The following is a 25,171-nucleotide window of genomic DNA, read 5'->3' as shown; positions in this document are numbered from 1 at the left end:
CCTCGAACCGCTCTCTCTCACACTCCTGTATCTGGGGAGGTCCCTCTAACCCCTCTCTCACACTCCTGTATCTGGGGAGGTCCCTCGAACCGCTCTCTCTCACACTCCTGTATCTGGGGAGGTCCCTCTAACCCCTCTCTCACACTCCTGTATCTGGGGAGGTCCCTCTAACCCCTCTCTCACACTCCTGTATCTGGGGAGGTCCCTCTAACCCCTCTCTCTCACTCTCCTGTATCTGGGGAGGTCCCTCTAACCCCTCTCTCACACTCCTGTATCTGGGGAGGTCCCTCTAACTCCTCTCTCACACTCCTGTATCTGGGGAGGTCCCTCTAACCCCTCTCTCTCACACTCCTGTATCTGGGGAGGTCCCTCTAACCCCTCTCTCACACTCCTGTATCTGGGGAGGTCCCTCTAACCCCTCTCTCACACTCCTGTATCTGGGGAGGTCCCTCTAACCCCTCTCTCTCCCACACTCCTGTATCTGGGGAGATCCCTCTAACCCCTCTCTCTCACACTCCTGTATCTGGGGAGGTCCCTCTAACCCCTCTCTCACACTCCTGTATCTGGGGAGGTCCCTCTAACCCCTCTCTCTCACACTCCTGTATCTGGGAGGTCCCTCTAACCCCTCTCTCACACTCCTGTATCTGGGGGGGTCCCTCTAACCCCTCTCTCACACTCCTGTATCTGGGGAGGTCCCTCTAACCCCTCTCTCCCACACTCCTGTATCTGGGGAGGTCCCTCTAACCCCTCTCTCCCACACTCCTGTATCTGGGGAGGTTCCTCTAACCCCTCTCTCACACACTCGTGTATCTGGGGAGGTTCCTCTAACACCTCTCTCACACTCCTGTATCTGGGGAGGTCCCTCTAACCCCTCTCTCACACTCCTGTATCTGGGGAGGTCCCTCTAACCCCTCTCTCACACTCCTGTATCTGGAGAGGTCCCTCTAACCCCTCTCTCACACTCCTGTATCTGGGGAGGTCCCTCTCACCCCTCTCTCTCACTCCTGTATCTGGGGAGGTCCCTCTAACCCCTCTCTCTCACACTCCTGTATCTGGGGAGGTCCCTCTAACCCCCCTCTCACTCTCCTGTATCTGGGGAGGTCCCTCTAACCCCTCTCCCCCACTCTCCTGTATCTGGGGAGGTCCCTCCAACCCCCTCTCCTGTATCTGGGGAGGTCCCTCTAACCCCTCTCTCTCACACTCCTGTATCTGGGGAGGTCCCTCTAACCCCTCTCTCACACTCCAGTATCTGGGGAGGTCGCTCTAACCTCTCTCCCACACTCCTGTATCTGGGGAGGTCCCTCTAACCCCTCTCTCTCTCACACTCCTGTATCTGGGGAGGTCCCTCTAACCCCTCTCTCTCACACTCCAGTATCTGGGGAGGCCCCTCTAACCCCTCTCTCACACTCCAGTATCTGGGGAGGTCCCTCTAATCTCTCTCTCTCACACTCCTGTATCTGGGGAGGTCCCTCTAACCCCCCTCTCTGGAAGTGAATCCTCTGGGATTTAAGGTCGGGAGGCAACTAACCAGGAGGAGACATGCAGCAGAGGGCAAATTGTTGGAAGGACGTCAAGGGACTTAGAGATGGTGCAGAGGAGATTTACTAGAATGGTCCCAGGGATGAGGGACTTCAGTTATGTGGAGAGACTGGAGAAGCTGGGGTTGTTCTCCTTAGAGCAGAGAAGGTTAAGGGGAGATTTGATGGAGGCGCTCAAAATTATGAGGGGGTTTTGAGAGACCAAATAGGGAGAAACTTCTTCCTCTGAGTCGGTAACCAGAGGACACAGGTTTAAAATAATTGGCAGAAGAACGAGGGGGGAAATGAGGAGAAATTTTTTCCCACACAGAGTGATGTTAAGATCTGGAAGGCACTCCCTGAGGGAGTGGTGGGAGCAGATCCCAGAGCAACTTTCAAAAGGGAGTTGGACGTGTACATCAAGGGGGCTCATCTGGAGGGGAAAAAGCCGGGGAGTGGGACTAAATTGGACCGCCCCCTTTCCAAGAGCCGGCACAGGCACGACGGGCCGAACGGCCTCCTCCTGTGCTGTACGATTCGACGATCCTGTGCGGTACTCACAGACACGGTGCTCGCCGTCACCCAGTTCCAGATCCTGACCGTCGAGTCCCAGCTTCCGGTGGCGATGAGGTGTCCCGCGGGGTGAAAGGTCACGCAGTTGAGGGGGTGGGGGCTGGCCAGCGCTACGTTGAGCTTTCCTGTGGTCACCCGCCAGACCTAAAACGGAAAAATCGGCCGAGAGATGTCAGTGACGGGGACGCTAAGGGCATCTCGTGTATTCAGCCCGACGCTGACCTTTCACCCTCTGGGGGACCTGGGGTCAAATCCAGTCCCAGACAGAGCGGGGGGTGAAGATCGCCTCTCTCTCTGATTGGGGGAGGGTCATCAGTGGGTCAGACACCGACCTTTCACCCTCTGGGGGACCTGGGGTCAAATCCAGTCCCAGACGGAGGGGGGGGGATGAAGATCGCCCCTCTCTCTCTCTGATTGGGGGAGGGTCATCAATGGGTCAGACACCGACCTTTCACCGTCTGGGGCACCTGGGGTCAAATCCAGCCCGGAGAGACATGATTAAACCCTTCAGGCTCCGCTGAGACCCCGTCGCAAACCGGTCCCTAATCTGTCGGCAGTTGTCACGGAGACGGTAAGCAAGAGGCCGGATGAAGTCGGGAGGGAGGAGGCTCGCGTGGAGCATCAGCACCGGCATGGACCTGTTGGGCGGAATGGCCTCTTATCGCACGGTACTTTCAGTGTAAGCAAAGTAGCTGGGAATCCAGGCTGCTCCTGACACCAGACTGCCCTTGCTGAAGCATCTCCGGCCAGCGAGTGCGCAGGACCCACCTTCACCGTGCGATCCCAGGACGACGTGGCCAGATGCTTCCCGTCAGGACTGAGCGCACATCCCGTTATCCGATCTCCGTGACCGTCGATCAGCAGCAACCTGTGGAGACGGAGAGACTGGGTGTCGGAGCCTGAGGGTACACTGAGAGCTTTACTCTGTATCGAACCCCCGCTGTACCTGCCCCTGGGAGTGTTTGATGGGACAGTGTAGAGGGAGCTTTACTCTGTATCTAACCCGTGCTGTACCTGCCCCTGGGAGTGTTTGATGGGACGGTGTAGAGGGAGCTTTACTCTGTATCTAACCCTGTACCTGCCCTGGGAGTGTTTGACGGGACAGTGTAGAGGGAGCTTTACTCTGTATCTAACCCTGTACCTGCCCCGGGAGTGTTTGACGGGACAGTGTAGAGGGAGCTTTACTCTGTATCTAACCCTGTACCTGCCCTGGGAGTGTTTGATGGGACAGTGTAGAGGGAGCTTTACTCTGTATCTAACCCTGTACCTGCCCTGGGAGTGTTTGATGGGACAGTGTAGAGGGAGCTTTACTCTGTATCTAACCCTGTACCTGCCCTGGGAGTGTTTGATGGGACAGTGTAGAGGGAGCTTTACTCTGTCTCTAACCCTGTACCTGCCCCGGGAGTGTTTGATGAGACAGTGTAGAGGGAGCTTTACTCTGTATCTAACCCTGTACCTGCCCCTGAGAGTGTTTGATGGGACAGTGTCGAGGGAGCTTTACTCTGCATCTAACCCTGTACCTGCCCTGGCAGTGTTTGACGGGACAGTGTAGCGGGAGCTTTACTCTGTATCTAACCCTGTACCTGCCCTGGGAGTGTTTGATGGGACAGTATAGAGGGAGCTTTACTCTGTATCTAACCCTGTACCTGCCCTGGGAGTGTTTGATGGGACAGTGTAGAGGGAGCTTTACTCTGTATCTAACCCTGTACCTGCCCTGGGAGTGTTTGATGGGACAGTGTAGAGGGAGCTTTACTCTGTATCTAACCCTGTACCTGCCCTGGGAGTGTTTGATGGGACAGTGTAGAGGGAGCTTTACTCTGTCTCTAACCCTGTACCTGCCCTGGGAGTGTTTGATGGGACAGTGTAGAGGGAGCTTTACTCTGCATCTAACCCTGTACCTGCCCTGGGAGTGTTTGATGGGACAGTGTAGAGGGAGCTTTACTCTGTATCTAACCCTGTACCTGCCCTGGGAGTGTTTGACGGGACAGTGGAGAGGGAGCTTTACTCTGTATCTAACCCTGTACCTGCCCTGGGAGTGTTTGACGGGACAGTGGAGAGGGAGCTTTACTCTGTATCTAACCCTGTACCTGCCCTGGGAGTGTTTGATGGGACAGTGTGGAGGGAGCTTTACTCTGTATCTAACCCTGTACCTGCCCTGGGAGTGTTTGATGGGACAGTGTAGAGGGAGCTTTACTCTGTATCTAACCCTGTCCCTGCCCTGGGAGTGTTTGATGGGACAGTGTAGAGGGAGCTTTACTCTGTATCTAACTCTGTACCTGCCCTGGGAGTGTTTGATGGGACGGTGTAGAGGGAGCTTTACTCTGTATCTAACTCTGTACCTGCCCTGGGAGTGTTTGATGGGACGGTGTAGAGGGAGCTTTACTCTGTATCTAACCCTGTACCTGACCCAGGGAGTGTTTGATGGGACAGTGTAGAGGGAGCTTTACTCTGTATCTAACCCTGTACCTGCCCTGGGAGTGTTTGATGGGGACAGTGTAGAGGGAGCTTTACTCTGTATCTAACCCTGTACCTGCCCTGGGAGTGTTTGACGGGACAGTGTAGAGGGAGCTTTACTCTGTATCTAACCCTGTACCCACCCTGGGAGTGTTTGACGGGACAGTGTAGAGGGAGCTTTACTCTGTATCTAACCCTGTACCTGCCCTGGGAGTGTTTGACGGGACAGTGTAGAGGGAGCTTTACTCTGTATCTAACCCTGTACCTGCCCCTGGGAGTGTTTGATGGGACAGTGTAGAGGGAGCTTTACTCTGTATCTAACCCTGTACCTGCCCTGGGAGTGTTTGACGGGAAGGATGGTGATGCAGGGGCAAGACTCATAGTGGGACCGGACGAGGGAGCAGAGAGTTTTGGACGAGCTCAGGATGACGTCGAGGAACCCGGGTGAGGGGAGTATCTGACATGATTGATGTGCGGATGAGGGCGTCAGTGGTTAAAGGCGACGACCACAGCGATGGAGGTGCAGCTGAAGTGAGATTTGCATTTATATAGCGCCTTTGACATAGGAAAACGTCCCCAAGGCACTTCACAGGAGCGGAAATCAGACAAACATTGACACCAAGTCCGAGGAGGTATTAGGACAGGCGACCAAAAGCTCGGTCAAGGAGGTAGGTTTTAAGGAGCGTCTTAAAGGAGGAGAGAGAGGCGGAGAGGTTTAGGGAGGGAATTCCAGAGCTCGGGGCCCAGGCAGCTGAAGGCACGGCCGCCAATGGTGGAGCGATTAAAATCGGGGATGGGCGAGAGGCCAGAATTGGAGGAGCGCAGAGATCTGGGAGGGTTGGAGGAGGTTACAGAGATAGGGAGGGGGGCGCGAGGGCCGTGGAGGGATTTGAACACGAGGATGAGAATTTTAAATTCGAGGCGTTCCCGGACCGCGAGCCGATGTAGGTCCAGCGAGCACAGGGGGGGTGATGGGTGAACGGGACTCGGTGCGAGTTAGGATACGGGGGGGGCAGCAGAGTTTTGGATGAGCTGGAGTTTACGGAGGGTGGGAGACGGGAGGCCGGCCAGGAGAGCGTTGGGACAGTCCAGTCTGGAGGTAACAAAGGCACGGATTGAGGGTTTCAGCAGCGGATGAGCTGAGGCAGGGGGGCGGAGACGGGCGATGTCACGGAGGTGGAGGTTGGCGGTCTCGGTGATGGAGCGGAGATGGGGTCAGAAGCTCATCTCAGGGTCAAACGGGACGTGGTGGTTTTAAGGAGCGTATTAAAAGGAGGAGAGAGAGGCGGAGAGGTTTGGGGAGGGAATTCCAGAGCTTCGGGCCTAGGCGGCTGAAGGCACGGCCGCCAATGGCGGGGGCAAAGGGAGTGGGGGATGGAGATAAGTCAGAGGAACGGAGAGTTTGGGGTGAAGGGGGATGGTTGTAGCATTGGAGGACGTTAGAGAGATTGGGTGATAATCTCGTAACCGTGAGGACCAGCATGTTGACATCGAAACAGGAGGAGGCCATTCAGCCCCTCCAGCCTGTTCCGCCATTCAATCAGATCATGGCTGATTTGTATCTTAACTCCATCTACCCGCCTTGGTTCCGTAACCCTCAATACCCTCGCCTGACAAAAATCGATCAATCTCAGTATTGAAATTTCCAATTGACCCCCGGCCTCAACAGCTTTTTTGGGGGGGGGGGAGATAGTTCCAGATTCCCACTCCCCTTTGTGTGAAGAAGTGATTCCTGACTTCACCCCTGAACGGCCTGGCTCTAAGTTTAAGGTTCTGCCCCCCTTGTTCTGGACTCCCCCCACCAGAGGAAATAGTTTCTCTCCATCAACTCCTTTGATCGTCTCAAACACCTCAATTAGATCATCCATTAATCTTCAAGGGTCTACAAGCCTCGTCCACGCAACCCGTCCTCGTAATTTAACCCCCTCAGTCCCGGTGTCGTTCTGGTGACTCTGCGCTGTCCTCCGAGCCCCGCCCCCCGGTCCAAGGGCGAATACGTCCCCCCCACTCCTGAGGGGCGGTGGCCAGAACCGAACGCAGTGCTTCCAGGAGGGGCCTGACCATTTGGACGATCTCCTTCCCCTCAACCATCTGGAGTTACCGGGGGAACGGGGAGGTCCCAGATGGCGGCCGTTCTCTGCCCCCCACCCCCTCGTCCTCCCCGCACCTGCAGCCGTCCTCCAGGCCCCAGGCCTCTATCTTCCCGTTGAAGGCCGCGGCGATGATCGTGTCTTCGCCAAGGAAGGCGCAGTCCGAGATCCCGTCGCCGCTGCTCACCAGCGACCTCACTTCCTGTCGGGGGGGGAGGGGGGAAACAGAGGGAAAGCTCCGTTAAAAAGAAACGCACACAGGCCAGGGTCTGCCCCTCCCTCCCCTCCCCTCCCCTCCCTCACCCAAACCGACAGCTCAGTAGGAGAATCCCACCACCCCCCGCCCCCACCGACCCACCAAATCATGGGGCCGGGAGCCACGGAGAGCAGGGCTGCCTTTGGCTGCCCCCTCCCGGGTCGATCGCTGCAGTGACCAAGAGCTGTACCAACACGGATAGAATGAGGGAGCAGCTGAAACCCTTGTGTTAATGGAAGGGAAGGGGTCATCAGACTGTCCCGCGGTCTACTAATGTTGGACTGCTATTGATTTCTCTTCATTGCAAAGAACGTACAGCACAGAATCAGGCCATTCGGCCCAACTGGCCCATGCTGGCGTTTACGCTCCACATGAGCCTCCTCCCTCGCCGATTTGTCCTCCATCAACATCCTGGGGGTCACCACTGACCAGAAACTTAACTGGACCAGCCACATAAACGCCATGGCTACAAGAGCAGGTCAGAGGCTGGGTATTCTGCGGCGAGTGACTCACCTCCTGACTCCCCAAAGCCTTTCCACCATCGACAAGGCACAAGTCAGGAGTGTGATGGAATACTCTCCACTTGCCTGGATGAGTGCAGCTCCAACAACACTCAAGAAGCTCGACACCATCCAAGACAAAGCAGCCCGCTTGATTGGCACCCCATCCACCACCCTAAACATTCACTCCCTTCACCACCGGCGCACAGTGGCTGCAGTGTGTACCATCCACAGGATGCACTGCAGCAACTCGCCGAGGCTTCTTCGACAGCACCTCCCAAACCCGCGACCTCTACCACCTAGAAGGACAAGGGCAGCAGGCACATGGGAACAACACCACCTGCACGTTCCCCTCCAAGTCACACACCATCCCGACTTGGAAATATATCGGCCGTTCCTTCATCGTCGCTGGAATCAAAATCCTGGAACTCCCTTCCTAACAGCACTGTGGGAGAACCTTCACCACACGGACTGCAGCGGTTCAAGGCGGCGGCTCACCGCCACCTTCTCAAGGGGCGACGAGGGACGGGCAATAAATGCCGGCCTCGCCAGCGACGCCCACATCCCATGAACGAATGCAAAAAATTTCTCTTTGAACTTTGGTAGAATTATTGTAATGTCGAACTGTGACGCGGAGGGGGAAAGTTAGTTTGTAATGAGCATTGGGGATCGATAAAGGCCTAAGGTAGCTCAGAACAGGAGCGCGTTTGAAGCCCCAGTAGAATCGTAGAAAGGTTACAGGGCGGAAGGTGCCCTCCAAATAACTGAAATAAAAGCTTTACTCCCACCGACACCGCCCTTGTGTTCTGGCCTTTTTTTTTCATATATATATATATATATATAGATTAAGCGTGACGCTATTTTCTACCCCCCCCCCCCCCCCGAGTCAGAGGTGGGACAAAGGTTTTTCTGCTTCCCGTGGCTGAGCTGGACGCCGCCACTCGGCCCCTCCTGCCCGTGCTGGCTCTTCGAAAGAGCAGTCTAATTTAGTCCCACATCTCCCCCCACGCCACATTCGTGCCAATGAGTCCTTTTCGAGGACACGTCCAGTTGCCTTTTGAAAGTTCCGACAGAATCTGCTCCCACCGCCCTTTCGGGGAGTGCGTTCCAGATTGCAACAGCCCTCCGTGCGAAAAAAATTCTCGTTTCCCCTCTAGTTTTGATAATTATTTTAAATCTGTGTCCGCTGGTCACCGACCCTCCTGCCACTGGTAACAGTTTCCCCTTATTTGCTCTCTCAAAACCCCTTCGTGATTTTGAACGCCTCGATCAAATCTCCCCTTAACCTTCTCTGCTCTGAGGAGAACAACCCCAGCTTCTCCAGTCTCTCCACATCACTGAAGTCCCTCATCCCTGGGATCATCTACAATCTGGGCTCTTTCTGCTCTGTGTCGGGCTCAGTACCAAACACACACTGGGTGGGACGGCGAGCGTAAGCCGATGCTGAACCTTTATAAATCACTGGTTAGGGCCCCAGCTGGAGTATTGTGTCCAATTCTGGGCACCGCACTTTAGGAAGGATGTCAAGACCTTGGAGAGGGTGCAGAGGAGATTTACTAGAATGGTCCCAGGGATGAGGGACTTCAGTTATGTGGAGAGACTGGAGAAGCTGGGGTTGTTCTCCTCAGAGCAGAGAAGGTTAAGGGGAGATTTGATCGAGGTGTCCAAAATCATGAACGGTTTTGAGAGAGTCAATAAGGAGAGACTGTTTCCAGTGGCAGAAGGGTCGGTAACCAGAGGACACGGATTTAAGGTGATCGGGAAAAGAGCCAGAGGGGGAGATGAGGAAACATTTTTTTACGCAGCGAGTTGTGATGATCTGGAATTCACTGCCTGAAAGGGCGGTGGAAGCTGATTCAATAATAACTTTCAAAAGGGAATTGGATAAATACTTGAAGGGGGAAAAATTTACAGGGTAAGAGCGGGGGAGTGGGACTAACTGGATTGCTCTTACAAAGAGCCGGCATGGGCTCGAGGGGCCGAACGGCCTCATTCGGTGCTGTAACCATTCTACGATTCAATCAATCGGAGGAACGAGGCCCGTTATCCCCCGGGGTGAGTTGGGCGTCTTTCCAACGTGGCCCTGGCCGTGTTTTTGGAGACCCACCTGCCCGCTGTCCAGATCCAGGATGTGCAGGTACCCCTCGCTGGTGCCCACTCCTGCCGTCCGTCCGGCGGGCGAGATACTCACGCACAACGGCACAGTCGGAGTACGCATCACCTTGCTGGAGGATAAAGGAAGGAACAGTGAGCGAAATAAGTCCTCGGATATTTCTCGCCCGTCCTCGCGCCCTCTCCCTCCGCCCTTCGTTACTCTCCCCACCCTGACGCGTCAGTGGCTGGCACTCTCGCCTCGGGGTCAGAAGGTCGTGGGCCCGAGCCCCCACTCCAGAGACTCGAGCCCCATAATCCAGGGCCGACGCTCTCCCGCTCCCAGTGCTGAGGGAGCGCCGCGCCGTCGGAGGGTCGGTGCTGAGGGAGCGCCGCACCGTCGGAGGGGCGGTGCTGAGGGAGCGCCGCACCGTCGGAGGGGCGGTACTGAGGGAGCGCCGCACCGTCGGAGGGGCGGTGCTGAGGGAGCGCCGCACCGTCGGAGGGGCGGTGCTGAGGGAGCGCCGCACCGTCGGAGGGGCGGTGCTGAGGGAGCGCCGCACCGTCGGAGGGGCGGTACTGAGGGAGCGCCGCACCGTCGGAGGGGCGGTACTGAGGGAGCGCCGCACCGTCGGAGGGTCGGTACTGAGGGAGCGCCGCACCGTCGGAGGGTCGGTACTGAGGGAGCGCCGCACCGTCGGAGGGGCGGTACTGAGGGAGCGCCGCACCGTCGGAGGGGCGGTACTGAGGGAGCGCCGCACCGTCGGAGGGGCGGTACTGAGGGAGCGCCGCACCGTCGGAGGGGCGGTACTGAGGGAGCGCCGCACCGTCGGAGGGGCGGTACTGAGGGAGCGCCGCACTGTCGGAGGGGCGGTACTGAGGGAGCGCCGCACTGTCGGAGGGTCGGTACTGAGGGAGCGCTGCCTTGTCGGAGGGGCGGTACTGAGGGAGCGCCGCACTGTCGGAGGGGCCGTCTTTTGGACGAGACATTCAACCGAGGGGCCCCCGTCTGCCCCTCTCTGGTGGGACGTGAAAGATCCCACGGCCGCTACTGGAAGAAGAGCAGGAGGGGGGAGTTCTCCCCGGTGTCCTGGGGCCGATATTTATCCCTCAACCAACGTCACCGAAACAGATGATCTGGTCATTTACCACAGCTGTTGTTCGTGGGATCTCGCTGTGCGTAAATTGGCTGCTGCATTTCCTACATTACAACAGTGACCACACTTCAAACAATACTGTAAAGCGCTCTGGGACGACTGGAGGTCAGGAAAGGCGCTATGTAAATGCAGGTTCCTTCCTTTCTCCGTGTGTTAGCCTCTATGACACAGAATATAGAAACACAGAAAATAGGAGCAGGAGTAGGCCATTCGGCCCTTCGAGCCTGCTCCGCCATTCAATGTGATCATGGCTGATCCTCTATCTCAATACCATATTCCCGCTCTCTCCCCATACCCCTTGATGCCTTTTGTGTCTAGAAATCTATCCAGCTCCTTCTTAAATATATTCAGTGACTTGGCCTCCACTGCCTTCTGTGGTAGAGAATTCCACAGGTTCACCACCCTCTGAGTGAAGAAATTTCTCCTCATCTCAGTCCGAAATGTCCGACCCCGTATCCTGAGACTTTGACCCCTCGTTCTGGACCTCCCCCCAGCCAGGGGAAACGCCCTCCCTGAATCCAGTCTGTCTCGCCCGGTCAGAATTTTATATGTTTCAGTGAGATCCCCTCTCGTTCTTCGAAACTCGAGTGACGACAGGCCTAAATCTCTCCTCATACGACAATCCCGCCATCCCAGGGATCAGTCTGGTGAACCTTCGCTGCACTCCCTCTATGGCGAGTATATCCTTTCTCAGATAAGGAGACCAAAACTGCACACAATACTCCAGATGTGGTCTCACCAAGGCTCTGTATAACTGCAGTAAGACATCCCTGCTCCTGTACTCAAATCCTCTTGCAATGAAGGCCAACATGCCATTCGCCTTCCGAACTGCTTGCTGCACCTGCATTGTCAGTACGCAAATATATTAATACCCACTTTGGTACTGTTAACTTACGTTCCCCTGTCCTGCACTAGTCCCTGACCCCGCTATCCTGTGCTGCTCGAACTCACTCTTGTGGCCTGACTGCTCTTCCTCTCCCCGAGATTTCCTCCAAGGCGTGTCATATACGTGCCCGTTCTGCAACTTTCCGCAAGGGCAGCGGGCGCATGGGAACAACACCACCCGCACGTTCCCCTCCGAGTCACACACGCCATCCCCACTTGGAAATATATCGGCCGTTCCTTCATCGTCGCTGGGTCAAAATCCTGGAACTCCCTTCCTAACAGCACTGCGGGAGAACCTTCACCACACGGACTGCAGCGGTTCAAGAAGGCGGCTCCCCGCCGCCTTCTCGAGGGGCAGTAAATGCCGGCCTCGCCAGCGACGCCCACATCCCATTGCTGTTCGTGGGATCTTGCTGTGCGCAAATTGGCTGCCACGTTTCCTGCATCATAGTGGCTGTGCTTCAGAAAGTATTTAATTGGGAACAATTTCTCCCCGTTAACCTGACAAATCTTCCCGTAACTTTCTCTGCTCTCAGGAGGACAATCCCAGGCTCTCCACGTAACTGAAGTCCCTCATCTCCTGGTCCCATTCTAGTAAATCTCCTCTGCCCCCTCTCCAAGGCCTTGACGTCTTTCCTAAAGTGCGGTGCCCAGAATTGGACACAATACTCCGGCCTAACCAGTGATTTGTAAAGGTTTAGCATGACCAACTTGGGGGGGGGCTTGGGGAACAAACGGGAGGTCACTTACCGCACAGTGCGGCCGGGCGCCTGGGGCTTGTTGGTCCATTCGACGAGGCGGATGCTTTCCGGCACCTTCTGTGACGGGAGGGGGAGGGCGAGGTCCTCGCCCAGCAGACGCCGGGCCTGCAGGCGGACGGGCGAAGAGTCGGGCTGGTTCAGGGCCTGCTGCCAGAAGAGGAAGGGGTTCTGGGCAACGAGGGCCCAGTCGGGGCCGGTCACAAAGTCTCTGTAAGGGTCGACCTCTGGGAGGGGGTCCCGGCCCTCGGTGCATCCCGTGGCTGCAGCCTCTGGAGAACACAGGGGTGTTTATTGTTGATAGTCTTATAAAAGACAGAAGGCTGATGAAGGGGCTCAGCGAGGAAGAGGATGATCGATCTAGAGGGGGGCCGGGGGGGGGGTTCCATGTTATTTTACTGGAGGTGGTCGGTTTTTGGGGAGGGGTGGGACTTGATCCGGGGCCCAGTGGGGAAAGATCAGGAAGAGGCCCAGGTTCCCCTAACCCCCTCCCAATCTGTGCTGAGATCCCAGTCACTCCTGTTGGTAAGTGCGTGTGTGGGCGGGCGATGCCCCCTGTGGTCGAATATCCGGCTCGCGCTCGCCGCACGGCGGAAGGGGGCTCTCACTGGGGGAGAGGTACCGGAGGGCGGCCGGTGTCCCCGTGAGGGGTCAGCGGACTCAGGAGGGGGCCAGGGGGAGGGGGGAACGTGAGTAGGGGAATTTCGGCTGACAGTTGGGCAATCCGTCCCCTTCTTTTAAGGAGGGGGGGGGAGGGGGGAGTTGATGACTGAAGCTGGGAGAGTGTCCGGGGGGAGGAGTTAGGGACGGACTCACGGTACAGGGCGAAGGTCAGACAGTGTCCGGGGGGGGAGGGGTTAGGGACGGACTCACGGTACAGGGCGAAGGTCAGACAGTGTCCGGGGGGGGAGGGGTTAGGGACGGACTCACGGTACAGGGCGAAGGTCAGACAGTGTCCGGGGGGGAGGGGTTAGGGACGGACTCACGGTACAGGGCGAAGGTCAGACAGTGTCCGGGGGGGAGGAGTTAGGGACGGACTCACGGTACAGGGCGAAGGTCAGACAGTGTCCGGGGGGGGGGAGGGGTTAGGGACGGACTCACGGTACAGGGCGAAGGTCAGACAGTGTCCGGGGGGGAGGGGTTAGGGACGGACTCACGGTACAGGGCGAAGGTCAGACAGTGTCCGGGGGGGAGGGGTTAGGGACGGACTCACGGTACAGGGCGAAGGTCAGACAGTGTCCGGGGGGGAGGGGTTAGGGACGGACTCACGGTACAGGGCGAAGGTCAGACAGTGTCCGGGGGGGGGAGGGGTTAGGGACGGACTCACGGTACAGGGCGAAGGTCAGACAGTGTCCGGGGGGGGAGGGGTTAGGGACGGACTCACGGTACAGGGCGAAGGTCAGACAGTGTCCGGGGGGGAGGGGTTAGGGACGGACTCACGGTGCAGGGCGAAGGTCAGACAGTGTCCGGGGGGGAGGAGTTAGGGACGGACTCACGGTACAGGGCGAAGGTCAGACAGTGTCCGGGGGGGAGGGGTTAGGGACGGACTCACGGTACAGGGCGAAGGTCAGACAGTGTCCGGGGGGGAGGGGTTAGGGACGGACTCACGGTACAGGGCGAAGGTCAGACAGTGTCCGGGGGGGAGGGGTTAGGGACGGACTCACGGTACAGGGCGAAGGTCGCAGCGAGCCGTGGGAAGAGTCCATGTCGGACGTGCACGGCGGAGAAATGCAGGTTGACGAGGAGCGAGGCCAAACGGGGCACTTGGCCAGAGAGGACCTGGAACGAGAGAGAGAGAGAATCAAATCCTCAACCCTGTACACGCCGGGCACCGTCACCTGTATACTGGCAGCTCGTGTACACACCGGGCACCGTCACCTGTATACCGGCAGCTCGTGTACACGCCGGGCACCGTCACCTGTATACCGGCAGCTCGTGTACACACCGGGCACCGTCACCTGTATACCGGCAGCTCGTGTACACACCGGGCACCGTCACCTGTATACCGGCAGCTCGTGTACACACCGGGCACCGTCACCTGTATACCGGCAGCTCGTGTACACACCGGGCACCGTCACCTGTATACTGGCAGCTCCTCGTGTACATACCGGGCACCGTCACCTGTATACTGGCAGCTCGTGTACACACCGGGCACCGTCACCTGTATACCAGCAGCTCGTGTACACGCCGGGCACCGTCACCTGTATACTGGCAGCTCCTCGTGTACATGCCGGGCACCGTCACCTGTATACTGGCAGCTCGTGTACACACCGGGCACCGTCACCTGTATACTGGCAGCTCCACGTGTACACGCCGGGCACCGTCACCTGTATACTGGCAGCTCGTGTACACACCAGGCACCGTCACCTGTATACCGGCAGCTCCTCGTGTACATACCGGGCACCGTCACCTGTATACTGGCAGCTCGTGTACACACTGGGCACCGTCACCTGTATACCGGCAGCTCGTGTACACACTGGGCACTGTCACCTGTATACTGGCAGCTCGTGTACACGCCGGGCACCATCACCTGTATACCGGCAGCTCGTGTACACACCGGGCACCGTCACCTGTATACCGGCAGCTCGTGTACACACCAGGCACCGTCACCTGTATACCGGCAGCTCCTCGTGTACATACCGGGCACCGTCACCTGTATACTGGCAGCTCGTGTACACACTGGGCACCGTCACCTGTATACCGGCAGCTCGTGTACACACTGGGCACCGTCACCTGTATACCGGCAGCTCGTGTACACACCAGGCACCGTCACCTGTATACTGGCAGCTTGTGTACACACCGGACACCGTCACCTGTATACCGGCAGCTTATGTACACACCAGGCACCGTCACCTGTATACTGGCAGCTCGTGTACACGCCGGGCACCGTCACCTGTATACCGGCAGCTCGTGTACACGCCGGGCACCGTCACCTGTATACCAGCAGCTCGTGTACACGCCGGGCACCGTCACCTGTATACCGGCAGCTCGTGTACACGCCTGGCACCGTCACCTGTATACCGGCAGCTCGTGTACACACCAGGCACTGTCACCTGTATACTGGCAGCTCGTGTACACGCCGGGCACCATCACCTGTATACCGGCAGCTCGTGTACACACCGGGCACCGTCACCTGTATACAGGCAGCTCCACGTGTACACACCAGGCACCGTCACCTGTATACCGGCAGCTCCACGTGTACATACCGGGCACCGTCACCTGTATACAGGCAGCTCCTCGTGTACACACCAGGCACAGTCACCTGTATACAGGCTGCTCCTCGTGTACACACCGGGCACCGTCACCTGTATACTGGCAGCTCCTCGTGTACACACAGGGCACCGTCACCTGTATACCGGCAGCTCGTGTACACACAAGGCACCGTCACCTGTATACTGGCAGCTCATGTACACATCGGGCACTATCAGCTGTATGCTGGCAGCTCCATGTGTACACACTGGCCACCGTCACCCGTATAACGGCAGCTCGTGTACACTCCCCATCACACACGCCAGTGCCTCAAGTACACTCTCACTATTGTACACACACATTTGTGCCTCCCCTTGTAATCACTCACCACTGCCCACATACTAGTGCCTCGTGTACTTTCACTGCTGCACACAGACTTGCGCCTTGTGTACTCTATCACATATGCTACTGCCACCGCGTGTACACTCTCATTACTGCACACGAGCGCCTCCTTGTACACTCCCTATCACATATTACTGCCTCTGCGCACTGGTGCCTCATGTACACCCACTAATGCCTCCTCGTATACACTCATTATTGTGCGCACACCAGTGCCTCGTGCACACACATTACTACACACTAGTGCCTCCTTGATGTACTCACACTACTCCGTCCTTGTACACTCATTAGTGCACACTAGTGCCTCTTTGTTTACACTCACTGTCGTGCACACTCGTGCTCTCTCTCTCTCTCTCTCTCACTATTACACACACTAGCACCATCACACACACACACTCGAGCCTCCTGGTGCACTATTACACACGACTGCCTCCTCGTTAACACCCACCACACCAGTCCCCACTCGTGCACTCTTTCTCTCGCTCGCTCACTATCGTGCACGCTCAGGCCACCACCCAGGTGGGAATGAGGCAGGGTCCCTACCAGATGGTCTGGCAGGTCAGCGAGAGCTTCGGGGTCACAGTCAGCGAACGTTCCCTCCCCCTCAGGGTCCGACAGCCTCCAGAGGTGAGCTGTTGGCGACAAAGGGGGAGAGCAAACAAGGCAAGGGAATACACAGTAAATGGGAGGGTACTGAGAGGGGGGGAGAGGAAGTGAGGGACCTTGGAGAGCATGTCCACAGATCCCCTGAAGGTAGCAGGACAGGTAGATAAGGTGGTTGAGAAGGCATACGGGCTATTAGCCGAGGCACAGAATATAAGTCGGGGAACACTTCAGCAGTCAGGGACGTTCAGCCACCGACCTTCGGGTAAGCATACTCCAAGGCGGCCTACGAGACACACGACAACGCAAAATCGTCAAGCAGAAATCGATAGCCAAGTTCCGCACCCATGAGGACGGCCTCAACCGGGATCTTGGGTTCATGTCGCGCTACACGTAACCCCACCAGTGGACAAAAGCTATCTGTTTTTAATATAACGGGTCATTTGCTGGCTTTCTCTGCCTTCTGGATGTTTCTGCCTCTCTCTCTCTCTGTTTTTTTTTTCTGTTTGTTTTTTTTTGTTGACTGTATATTCGGGGGCTCTGTAGGTAACACCTCTCTGGCTGAACACTGTGATTGCCTTGGCAACGGGCAGTTGCAAAGACTGTCTGTAATCACCATGTATTGTTCTGTGATTTATAAATGCGTAGGCTTCGAGGAGTTCCTGACATTTACCTGAGGAAGGAGGAAGCCTCCGAAAGCTTGTAAATTTCAAATAAAATCGTTGGACTATAACTTGGTGTTGTAAAATTGTTTACAATGGAATATAAGAGCAGGGAGGTTATGCTGGAACTGTATAAAACACTGGTTAGGCCACAGCTTGAGTACTGCGTATAGTTCTGGTCACCACATTACAGGAAGGATGTGATTGCACTCGAGAGGGTGCAGAGGAGATTTACGAGGATGTTGCCAGGACTGGAGAATTTTAGCTATGATCAAGAAGGCCAACGAAATGTTGGCTTTTATTGCTAGGGGGATAGAATATAAAAACAGGGAGGTATTGCTGCAGTTATATAAGGTATTGGTGAGACCGCACCTGGAACACTGCATACAGTTTTGGTGTCCACACTTAAGAAAAGACATACTTGCTCTCGAGGCAGTACAAAGAAGGTTCACTCGGTTAATCCCGGGGATGAGGGGGCGGACATATGAGGAGAGGTTGAGTAGATTGGGACTCTACTCATTGGAGTTCAGAAGAATGAGAGGCGATCTTATTGAAACATATAAGATTGTGAAGGGTCTTGATCGGGTGGATGCGGTAAGGATGGTCCCAAGGATGGGTGAAACTAGAACTAGGGGGCAAAATCTTAGAATAAGGGGCTGCTCTTTCAAAACTGAGATGAGGAGAAACTTCTTCACTCAGAGGGTAGTAGGTCTGTGGAATTTGCTGCCCCAGGAAGCGACATCATTAAATAAATTTAAAACAGAAATAGACAGTTTCCTAGAAGTAAAGGGAATTAGGGGTTACGGGGAGCGGGCAGGAAATTGGACATGAATTTAGATTTGAGGTTAGGATCAGGTCAGCCATGATCTTATTGAATGACGGAGCAGGCTCGAGGGGCCGATTGGCCTACTCCTGCTCCTATTTCTTATGTTCCTATTAGGGCTACGGACCGAATGCGGGGAAACGATGGGCCGAACGGCCGCCTTCTGTGCCGTACATTTTCCACGAAGCACAAGTCCCGAAATAAGCGGCCTGCCCTGTTCCGGCCCGGCCCAGCGAAGCAGCCTCGAGGGATGCTGGGACCCGAGGCCTTACCTGCCAGGAAGAGGTGGGCCCGTCTCTCTCGGCTGCCGTCCCTCAGGTATCTCAGGTGCACGGCTGTCCGCAAGAGGGTGCTGGTCAGACGGAGACGGGAGCTGGGCGTCTCAGCAGGGGCCCAGACGCCGAGGATACTGTTGGAGGAGAAAGAGGGACGGGAGGGAAAAGAAATGAGAAGAAAGTTTCCATCCCCAGCAGAAGATCAACTCATTAGATCTCGGCCTCCTCTGATACCAAAAGAGTCTCAGCTTAAGGGGTCGGCCATTTAGGACTGAGATGAGGAGAAATTTCTTCCCTCCATGGCCTCGCAGCTGCCTCCCTATCTCTGTAACCTCCTCCAGCCCTACAACCGTCCCAGATCTCTGCATACCTCCAATGCTGGCCTCTTGCCCATCGCCCATCGGTTGGCGACCGTGCCTTCAGCCGCCTAGGCCCAGAGTTTTTTTTTATTCGTTCATGGGACGTGGGCGTCGCTGGCGAGGGCGGCATTTATTGCCCATCCCCAATTGCCCCTTGAGAAGGTGGTGGTGAGCCGCCTTCTTGAACCGCTGCAGTCCGTGTGGTGAAGGTTCTCCCACAGTGCTGTTAGGAAGGGAGTTCCAGGATTTTGACCCAGCGACGATGAAGGAACGGCCGATATATTTCCAAGTCGGGATGGTGTGTGACTCGGAGGGGAACGTGCAGGTGGTGTTGTCCCCATGTGCCTGCTGCCCTTGTCCTTCTCGGTGGTAGAGGTCGCGGGTTTGGGAGGTGCTGTCGAAGAAGCCTTGGCGAGTTTCTGCAGTGCATCCTGTGGATGGTACACACTGCAGCCACTGTGCGCCGGTGGTGAAGGGAGTGAATGTTTAGGGTGGTGGATGGGGTGCCAATCAAGCGGGCTGCTTTGCCCTGGATGGTGTCGAGCTTCTTGAGTGTTGTTGGAGCTGCACTCATCCTGGCAAGTGGAGAGTATTCCATCACACTCCTGACTTGTGCCTTGTAGATGGCGGAGAGGCTTTGGGGAGTCAGGAGGCGAGTCACTCGCCGCAGAATACCCAGCCTCTGACCTGCTCTTGCAGCCTGAGTTCTGGAATTCCCCCCACCCCCCGCAAAACCTCTCCGCCTCTCTCTCCTCCTTTAAGATGCTACCTCTTTGACCGAGCTTTTGGTCACCTGTCCTAACATCTCCGCCTTTGGCCTGGTGTCAATTTTTGTCTGATTCGTGCTCCCGAGAAGCGGCCGGGGGACATTTAACTCCGTTAAAGGCCGCTGTAAAAAGGCAAATTGTCGTTTTTTTCATGCCCCCTCTTCACATCGCCAACCCAGACCCAACGATGCTGAGCTTCCTTGTCCTTACCAGCGGAGGCTCCGCAGCAGGTTGGCGAAGGTCGCCATGGGAACGGGCCTAGTCGGCTTCAGGGTCTCTTCCATCACTTCCTCCACTTGGGCGGGGGGCCTCCTGTCCGCAGCCCCTCGCTGGTGCACAGGACGCAGTAAAGGTCTCTCTCCTGCAGGCCTGAGAAGGGGGGGGGCAGAGAAAACGGGCCATTAACGTTCCTGGGAGCTGGAATTCTTCTCGTCCTTCACTTTGCAACACCTTCCGCATCGGGATGAGAGAGAAACTGGGACTGGGTGGGGTCAGACACTGACCTTTCACCTCCTGGTGACCTGGGGTCAAATCACAGCCCCAGACCAGAGGGCGATGAAAGTCTCCACTCTCTGATGGGGGACTGGACGGGGCAGTGTAGAGGGAGCTTTACTCTGTATCTAACCCTGTACCTGCCCTGGGAGTGTTTGATGGGACGGTGTAGAGGGAGCTTTACTCTGTATCTAACCCTGTACCTGCCCTGGGAGTGTTTGATGGGACGGTGTAGAGGGAGCTTTACTCTGTATCTTACCCTGTACCTGCCCTGGGAGTGTTTGATGGGACGGTGTAGAGGGAGCTTTACTCTGTATCTAACCCTGCACCTGCCTGGGAGTGTTTGACGGGACGGTGTAGAGGGAGCTTCACTCTGTATCTAACCCTGTACCTGCCCTGGAGTGTTTGACGGGACAGTGTAGAGGGAGCTTTACTCTGTATCTAACCCGTGCTGTACCTGCCCTGGGAGTGTTTGATGGGACAGTGTAGAGGGAGCTTTACTCTGTATCTCACCCTGTACCTGCCCTGGGAGTGTTTGATGGGACAGTGTAGAGGGAGCTTTACTCTGTGTCTAACCCTGTACCTGCCCTGGGAGTGTTTGATGGGACAATATCTGTGCTATGTCTCACTTGGAGTAAGGGAAGGGGGTAAAGGCAGACGAGAATAGCCCTGGATGTCCGGCCAATCTCCCTCACATCTGGCTGTCGGGCCGATCTCTCTCACATCTGGCTGGAGGGTTACTGACAACTTTAAATCAACGAAGAGAATTTCGCCTGTTGACTGGAGCCTACTGAAAGAGTTAAATTACGAGGGCCGGTTCATGGACTGGGCTTGTAATCCCTCGAGTATAGAAGATTAATGGATGATCTAATTGAGGCGTTTGAGATGATTAAAGGAGTTGATCGGGTCGATAGAGAGAAACTATTTCCTCTGGTGGGGGGAGTCCAGAACAAGGGGGCAGAACCTTAAACTTAGAGCCAGGCCGTTCAGGGGTGAAGTCAGGAATCACTTCTTCACACAAAGGGGAGTGGGAATCTGGAACTCTCTCCCCACAAAAAAGCTGTTGAGGCCGGGGGTCAATTGGAAATTTCAATACTGAGATTGATCGATTTTTGTCAGGCGAGGGTATTGAGGGTTACGGAACCAAGGCGGGTAGATGGAGTTAAGATACAGATCAGCCATGATCTAATTGAATGGCAGAACAGGCTCGAGGGGCTGAATGGCATCCTCCCGTTCCTATAGTAACAGGCTCGATGAGGCCGCACGGCCTCCTCCCGTTCCCATGGCAACAGGCTCGACCAGGCCGCACGGCCTCCTCCCGTTCCCATGGCAACAGGCTCGACGAGGCCGCACGGCCTCCTCCCGTTCCCACGGCAACAGGCTCGACGAGGCCGCACGGCCTCCTCCCGGTTCCCACGGCAACAGGCTCGACCAGGCCGCACGGCCTCCTCCCGGTTCCCACGGCAACAGGCTCGACCAGGCCGCACGGCCTCCTCCCGTTGGTCCCCGGTACGCGGACCGCGCCCCCCCCCCCGAAGCCGCCGGCCTTACCTTTCCCGCAGGCGTGCAGCGCGCTGAGGGCGAAGGTCACAGCTCCCGCTCCGTGTTCCTCCTCCAGGCATCCAGGGCGTGCTGGATCAACAGGCGCAGCGTCGAGGGCAGGGCCCGGATCTGCTCCGTCACCTGGGGAGAGGGCGGAGAGAAAAGGGGGGGGGGGGGGGGGAAACGATGAACGGGGAGAGGCGAAAAAAAGGCGGGCGCGTGACCGTCTGGCCTAGCGCGGCTCAGAGCAGGAAGGCCCCCGGGGTGCTGCTCACCGGGTCTGCGCTGAGTTTGCTGCTCCCAGCCGGGGATTGGGGTTTGCGTGCGGGGGGGGTCGAGGGGTTAGGAATTAGCCAGGGCTCCCCACCCCCCCCCCCCCCCCCCGTCCCTGTTCACTCTCTTGGGTAAGGACAGGATCGGACCCCAGCTGTGATCAACGCCCAATATCCTGCCGACAAGAACAGCCCCAGAGTTTGGGCTCTCGGACCTGGGATCAAATCGCAGCCCCAGATAGAGAACATAAGAAATAGGAGCAGGAGTAGGCTATTCGGCCCCTCGGGCCTGCTCCCCCATTCAATCAGATCATGGCTGATCTTCCACCTCAACTCCACTTTCCCGCCCGATCCCCGTATCCCTCGATTCCCTTCGAGTCCAAAATCTATCGATCTCAGTCTTGAATATACTCAACGACTGAGCATCCACAGCCCTCTGGGGTGGAGAATTCCAAAGATTCACGACCCTCTGAGTGAAGAAATTCCTCCTCATCTCAATCTTGAATGGCCGACCCCTCATCCTGAGACTATGCCCCTGGTTCTAGACTCTCCAGCCATGGGAAGCAGCCTCTCAGCATCTACCCTGTGAAACCCCCTCAGAATCTTACATGTCTCAATGAGATCACCTCTCATTCTTCGAAACTCCCAAGAGTATCGGCCCATTCTACGCAATCTCTCCTCATAGGACAACCCTCTCATCCCAGGAACCAATCTAGTGAACCTTTGTTGCACCGCCTCTAAGGCAAGTACATCCTTCCTTAGGTAAGGAGACCAAAACTGTACGCAGTTCTCCAGAGGTGGTCTCACCAAAACCCAATTGCAGCAAGACTTCCTTACTCTTGTACTCCAACCCCTTTGCAAGAAAGGCGAAGGGGAGATGGATGAAGGGCTCCTCTCTCTGATGGGGGGACTGGGTGGTGGGGTGGGCAGAGGGTCAGACACTGACCTTTCACCCTCTGGGGGTCGGGGGGGGGGGGGTCAAATCTCCTTTGACTGCTGGCCGCCCAGGTCCTCTACGAAGTGACAATGGTTAAGCCCCAACCCCCAGATGTGCAGCGTAGAACCGCAGTCCTTTGCTGCGGAGGGAGGGAGGGAGGGAGGGAGGGGTGAAGGGTCGTAAGGACACACCCACCTTCTCGAAGACCCCGAACTCTCGCAGCTCCTCACTCGCCAGCCTTAGGAAGAAGGCATTGTGAGATTCCTTCTTCGTGACGAGCATTCTCATCTGGAAGAGGGACAGACCATAATAAGCATTTGTACCATAGCAGAGCCTTTCACCACCTGAGGACGTCCCAAAGCTCTTCACAGCCAATTGAGTGCTGTTTTTTTTTTGAAGTGGAGTCATGCAGGGAAACACAGCAGCCAAATTTGCGCACAGCAAGATCCCATAATGTGATAAATGACCAGATAATCTGGTTTCTTTTTGGTGATGTTGGTTTGAGGGATAAATATCGGCCCCAGGACACCCGGGGAGAACTCCCCCCACCCTGCTCTTCTACCAAATAGTGGCCGTGGACCTTCCACGTCCCACCTGAGAGGGGGCAGAAGGGGGGCCCCCGTCGGATTAACGTCTCATACAAAAGACGGCACCTCGACAGTGCGGTGCTCCTTCTGGGGGGGGAGAATCGGCCCTGGATTCTGGGGCTCGGGTCTCTGGAGTGGGGTCTGGAGACCGCGAACCTTCCCGGCTCAGAGGGGAGAGTGAGACCCGACGAGAACTCGGCTAACACTGACGAAGAGCTGAAAAAGTGAACTGGGAGCGCCAGCCGAGAAACGAGGAGATAGAGAACGAGAAACGATAAATTTAAAGCGGCCTACATCGGTTCCGGCCCCCGCCCGCACCTGGTTATTGAAGGCCGACTCCTCCAGCTTCTTCCCGTAGACGGCCAGGCTGCGGCGCACGATCTCCGACCTGTCCAGCGGCTCCAGTGGGCCCAGGCGGAGGGGCGACGGCCCCCCCGCGCTTGGTCAGAGCGCAGTGCAGCGGGGAGTCCTCCGTAACGCTCAGCACCAGGGTCACGCCCTGGAAAAGGACAATACACCGACAGAGTCTGAAACAATCGTCTCGCGGGGATTTAAAGGGGAAATGTCGCGGGTTTCTCACACGCTGATGGGGAGAGAGGAGGAGGAAAGGGGGAAGAGAGAGAGAGAGAGAGAGAGAGAGAAGAAGATAGATAGATAGAGAGAGAGAGAGAGAGAGAGAGAGAGAGAGAGAGAGAGAGAGAGAGAGAGAGAGAGAAGATAGATAGATAGATAGAGAGAAGATAGATAGATAGATAGATAGATAGAGAGAGAGAAGATAGATAGATAGAGAGAAGATAGATAGATAGATAGATAGATAGATAGATAGATAGATAGAGAGAAGATAGATAGATAGAGAGAGAGAAGATAGATAGAGAGAAGATAGATAGATAGATAGATAGATAGAGAGAAGATAGATAGATAGATAGATAGATAGAATAGATAGAGAAGATAGATAGAGAGAGAGTAGATAGATAGATAGATAGATAGAGAGAGAGAGAGAGGAGATAGAGAGAGAGAGGGGATAGAGAGAGAGAGAGAGAGAGAGAGAGGAGATAGAGAGAGAGGAGATGAGAGAGAGAGAGAAGATAGAGAGAGAGGGAATAGAGAGAGAGAGAGAGAGAGAGAGAGAGAGGAGAGAGAGAGAAGATAGAGAGAGGGAATAGAGAGAGAGGAGATAGAGAGAAGATAGAGAGAGCAGGGAATAGAGAGAGAGAGAGAGAGGAGATAGAGAGAGAGAGAGAGAGAGAGAGAGGAGATAGAGAGAGAGAGAGAGAGAGGAGATAGAGAGAGAGAGAGAGAGAGGAGATAGAGAGAGAGAGAGGAGATAGAGAGAGAGAGAGGAGATAGAGAGAGAGAGAGGAGATAGAGAGAGAGAGGAGATAGAGAGAGAGAGGAGATAGAGAGAGAGAGAAGAGGGAGGGAGAGAGAAGAGGGAGGGAGAGAGGAGATAGAGGGAGAGAGAGGGGGAAAAGAGAGAGAGAGAGAGAGAGAGGAGAGAGAGAGAAGATAGAGAGAGAGGGAATAGAGAGAGAGAGATAGAGAGAAGATAGAGGAGATAGAGAGAGAGAGAGAGAGGAGATAGAGAGAGAGAGGAGATAGAGAGAGAGAGAAGAGGGAGGGAGAGAGGAGATAGAGGGAGAGAGAGGGGAATAGAGAGAGAGAGAGAGGAGAGAGAGAGAGAGAGGAGAGAGAGAGAGAGAGAGGGAGAGAGAGAGAGAGGAGAGAGAGAGAGAGAGAGAGAGAGAGAGGAGATAGAGGGAGAGAGAGGAGATAGAGGGAGAGAGAGAGGAGATAGAGGGAGAGAGAGAGGAGATAGAGGGAGAGAGAGGAGATAGAGAGGAGAGAGAGGAGATAGAGAGAGAGAGAGGAGATCGCCGAGAGAGAGGAGATTAGAGAGAGAGAGAGAGAAGAGGAGGGAGAGAGGAGATAGAGGAGAGAGAGGGGGAATAGAGAGAGAGAGAGAGAGACGAGAGGGAGGAGAGA

General features: G+C 56.0%; 1 protein-coding gene across 1 annotated transcript in view; it reads right to left on the bottom strand.

Moving 5' to 3' along the window:
* The window catches only part of LOC137319521 (telomerase protein component 1-like), a gene marked incomplete at its 3' end in the record, with an annotated part of 31,226 nt that extends 7,516 nt beyond the window's left edge, over positions 1–23,710 (bottom strand). The window contains exons 1-12 of the mRNA XM_067981654.1: positions 23,507–23,710; positions 22,797–22,889; positions 21,402–21,533; positions 19,569–19,727; positions 18,230–18,366; positions 16,413–16,501; positions 13,946–14,060; positions 12,274–12,553; positions 9,498–9,615; positions 6,712–6,836; positions 2,859–2,958; positions 2,079–2,234 (exon numbers count right to left, since the gene is read on the bottom strand). Coding sequence (XP_067837755.1) covers positions 2,079–2,234; positions 2,859–2,958; positions 6,712–6,836; positions 9,498–9,615; positions 12,274–12,553; positions 13,946–14,060; positions 16,413–16,501; positions 18,230–18,366; positions 19,569–19,727; positions 21,402–21,472 — 1,350 coding nt within the window. The remainder of the gene's footprint in view (positions 1–2,078; positions 2,235–2,858; positions 2,959–6,711; positions 6,837–9,497; positions 9,616–12,273; positions 12,554–13,945; positions 14,061–16,412; positions 16,502–18,229; positions 18,367–19,568; positions 19,728–21,401; positions 21,534–22,796; positions 22,890–23,506) is intronic.
* Positions 23,711–25,171: the final 1,461 nt, after the last annotated feature.

This window comes from Heptranchias perlo, unplaced genomic scaffold, assembly GCF_035084215.1.
Source record: "Heptranchias perlo isolate sHepPer1 unplaced genomic scaffold, sHepPer1.hap1 HAP1_SCAFFOLD_855, whole genome shotgun sequence".
In the NCBI taxonomy this organism is placed as follows: Eukaryota; Metazoa; Chordata; class Chondrichthyes; order Hexanchiformes; family Hexanchidae; genus Heptranchias; species Heptranchias perlo.
The sequence above is the reverse complement of the archived record's forward strand: the minus strand, read 5'-3'. Positions and strand labels throughout refer to the sequence as shown.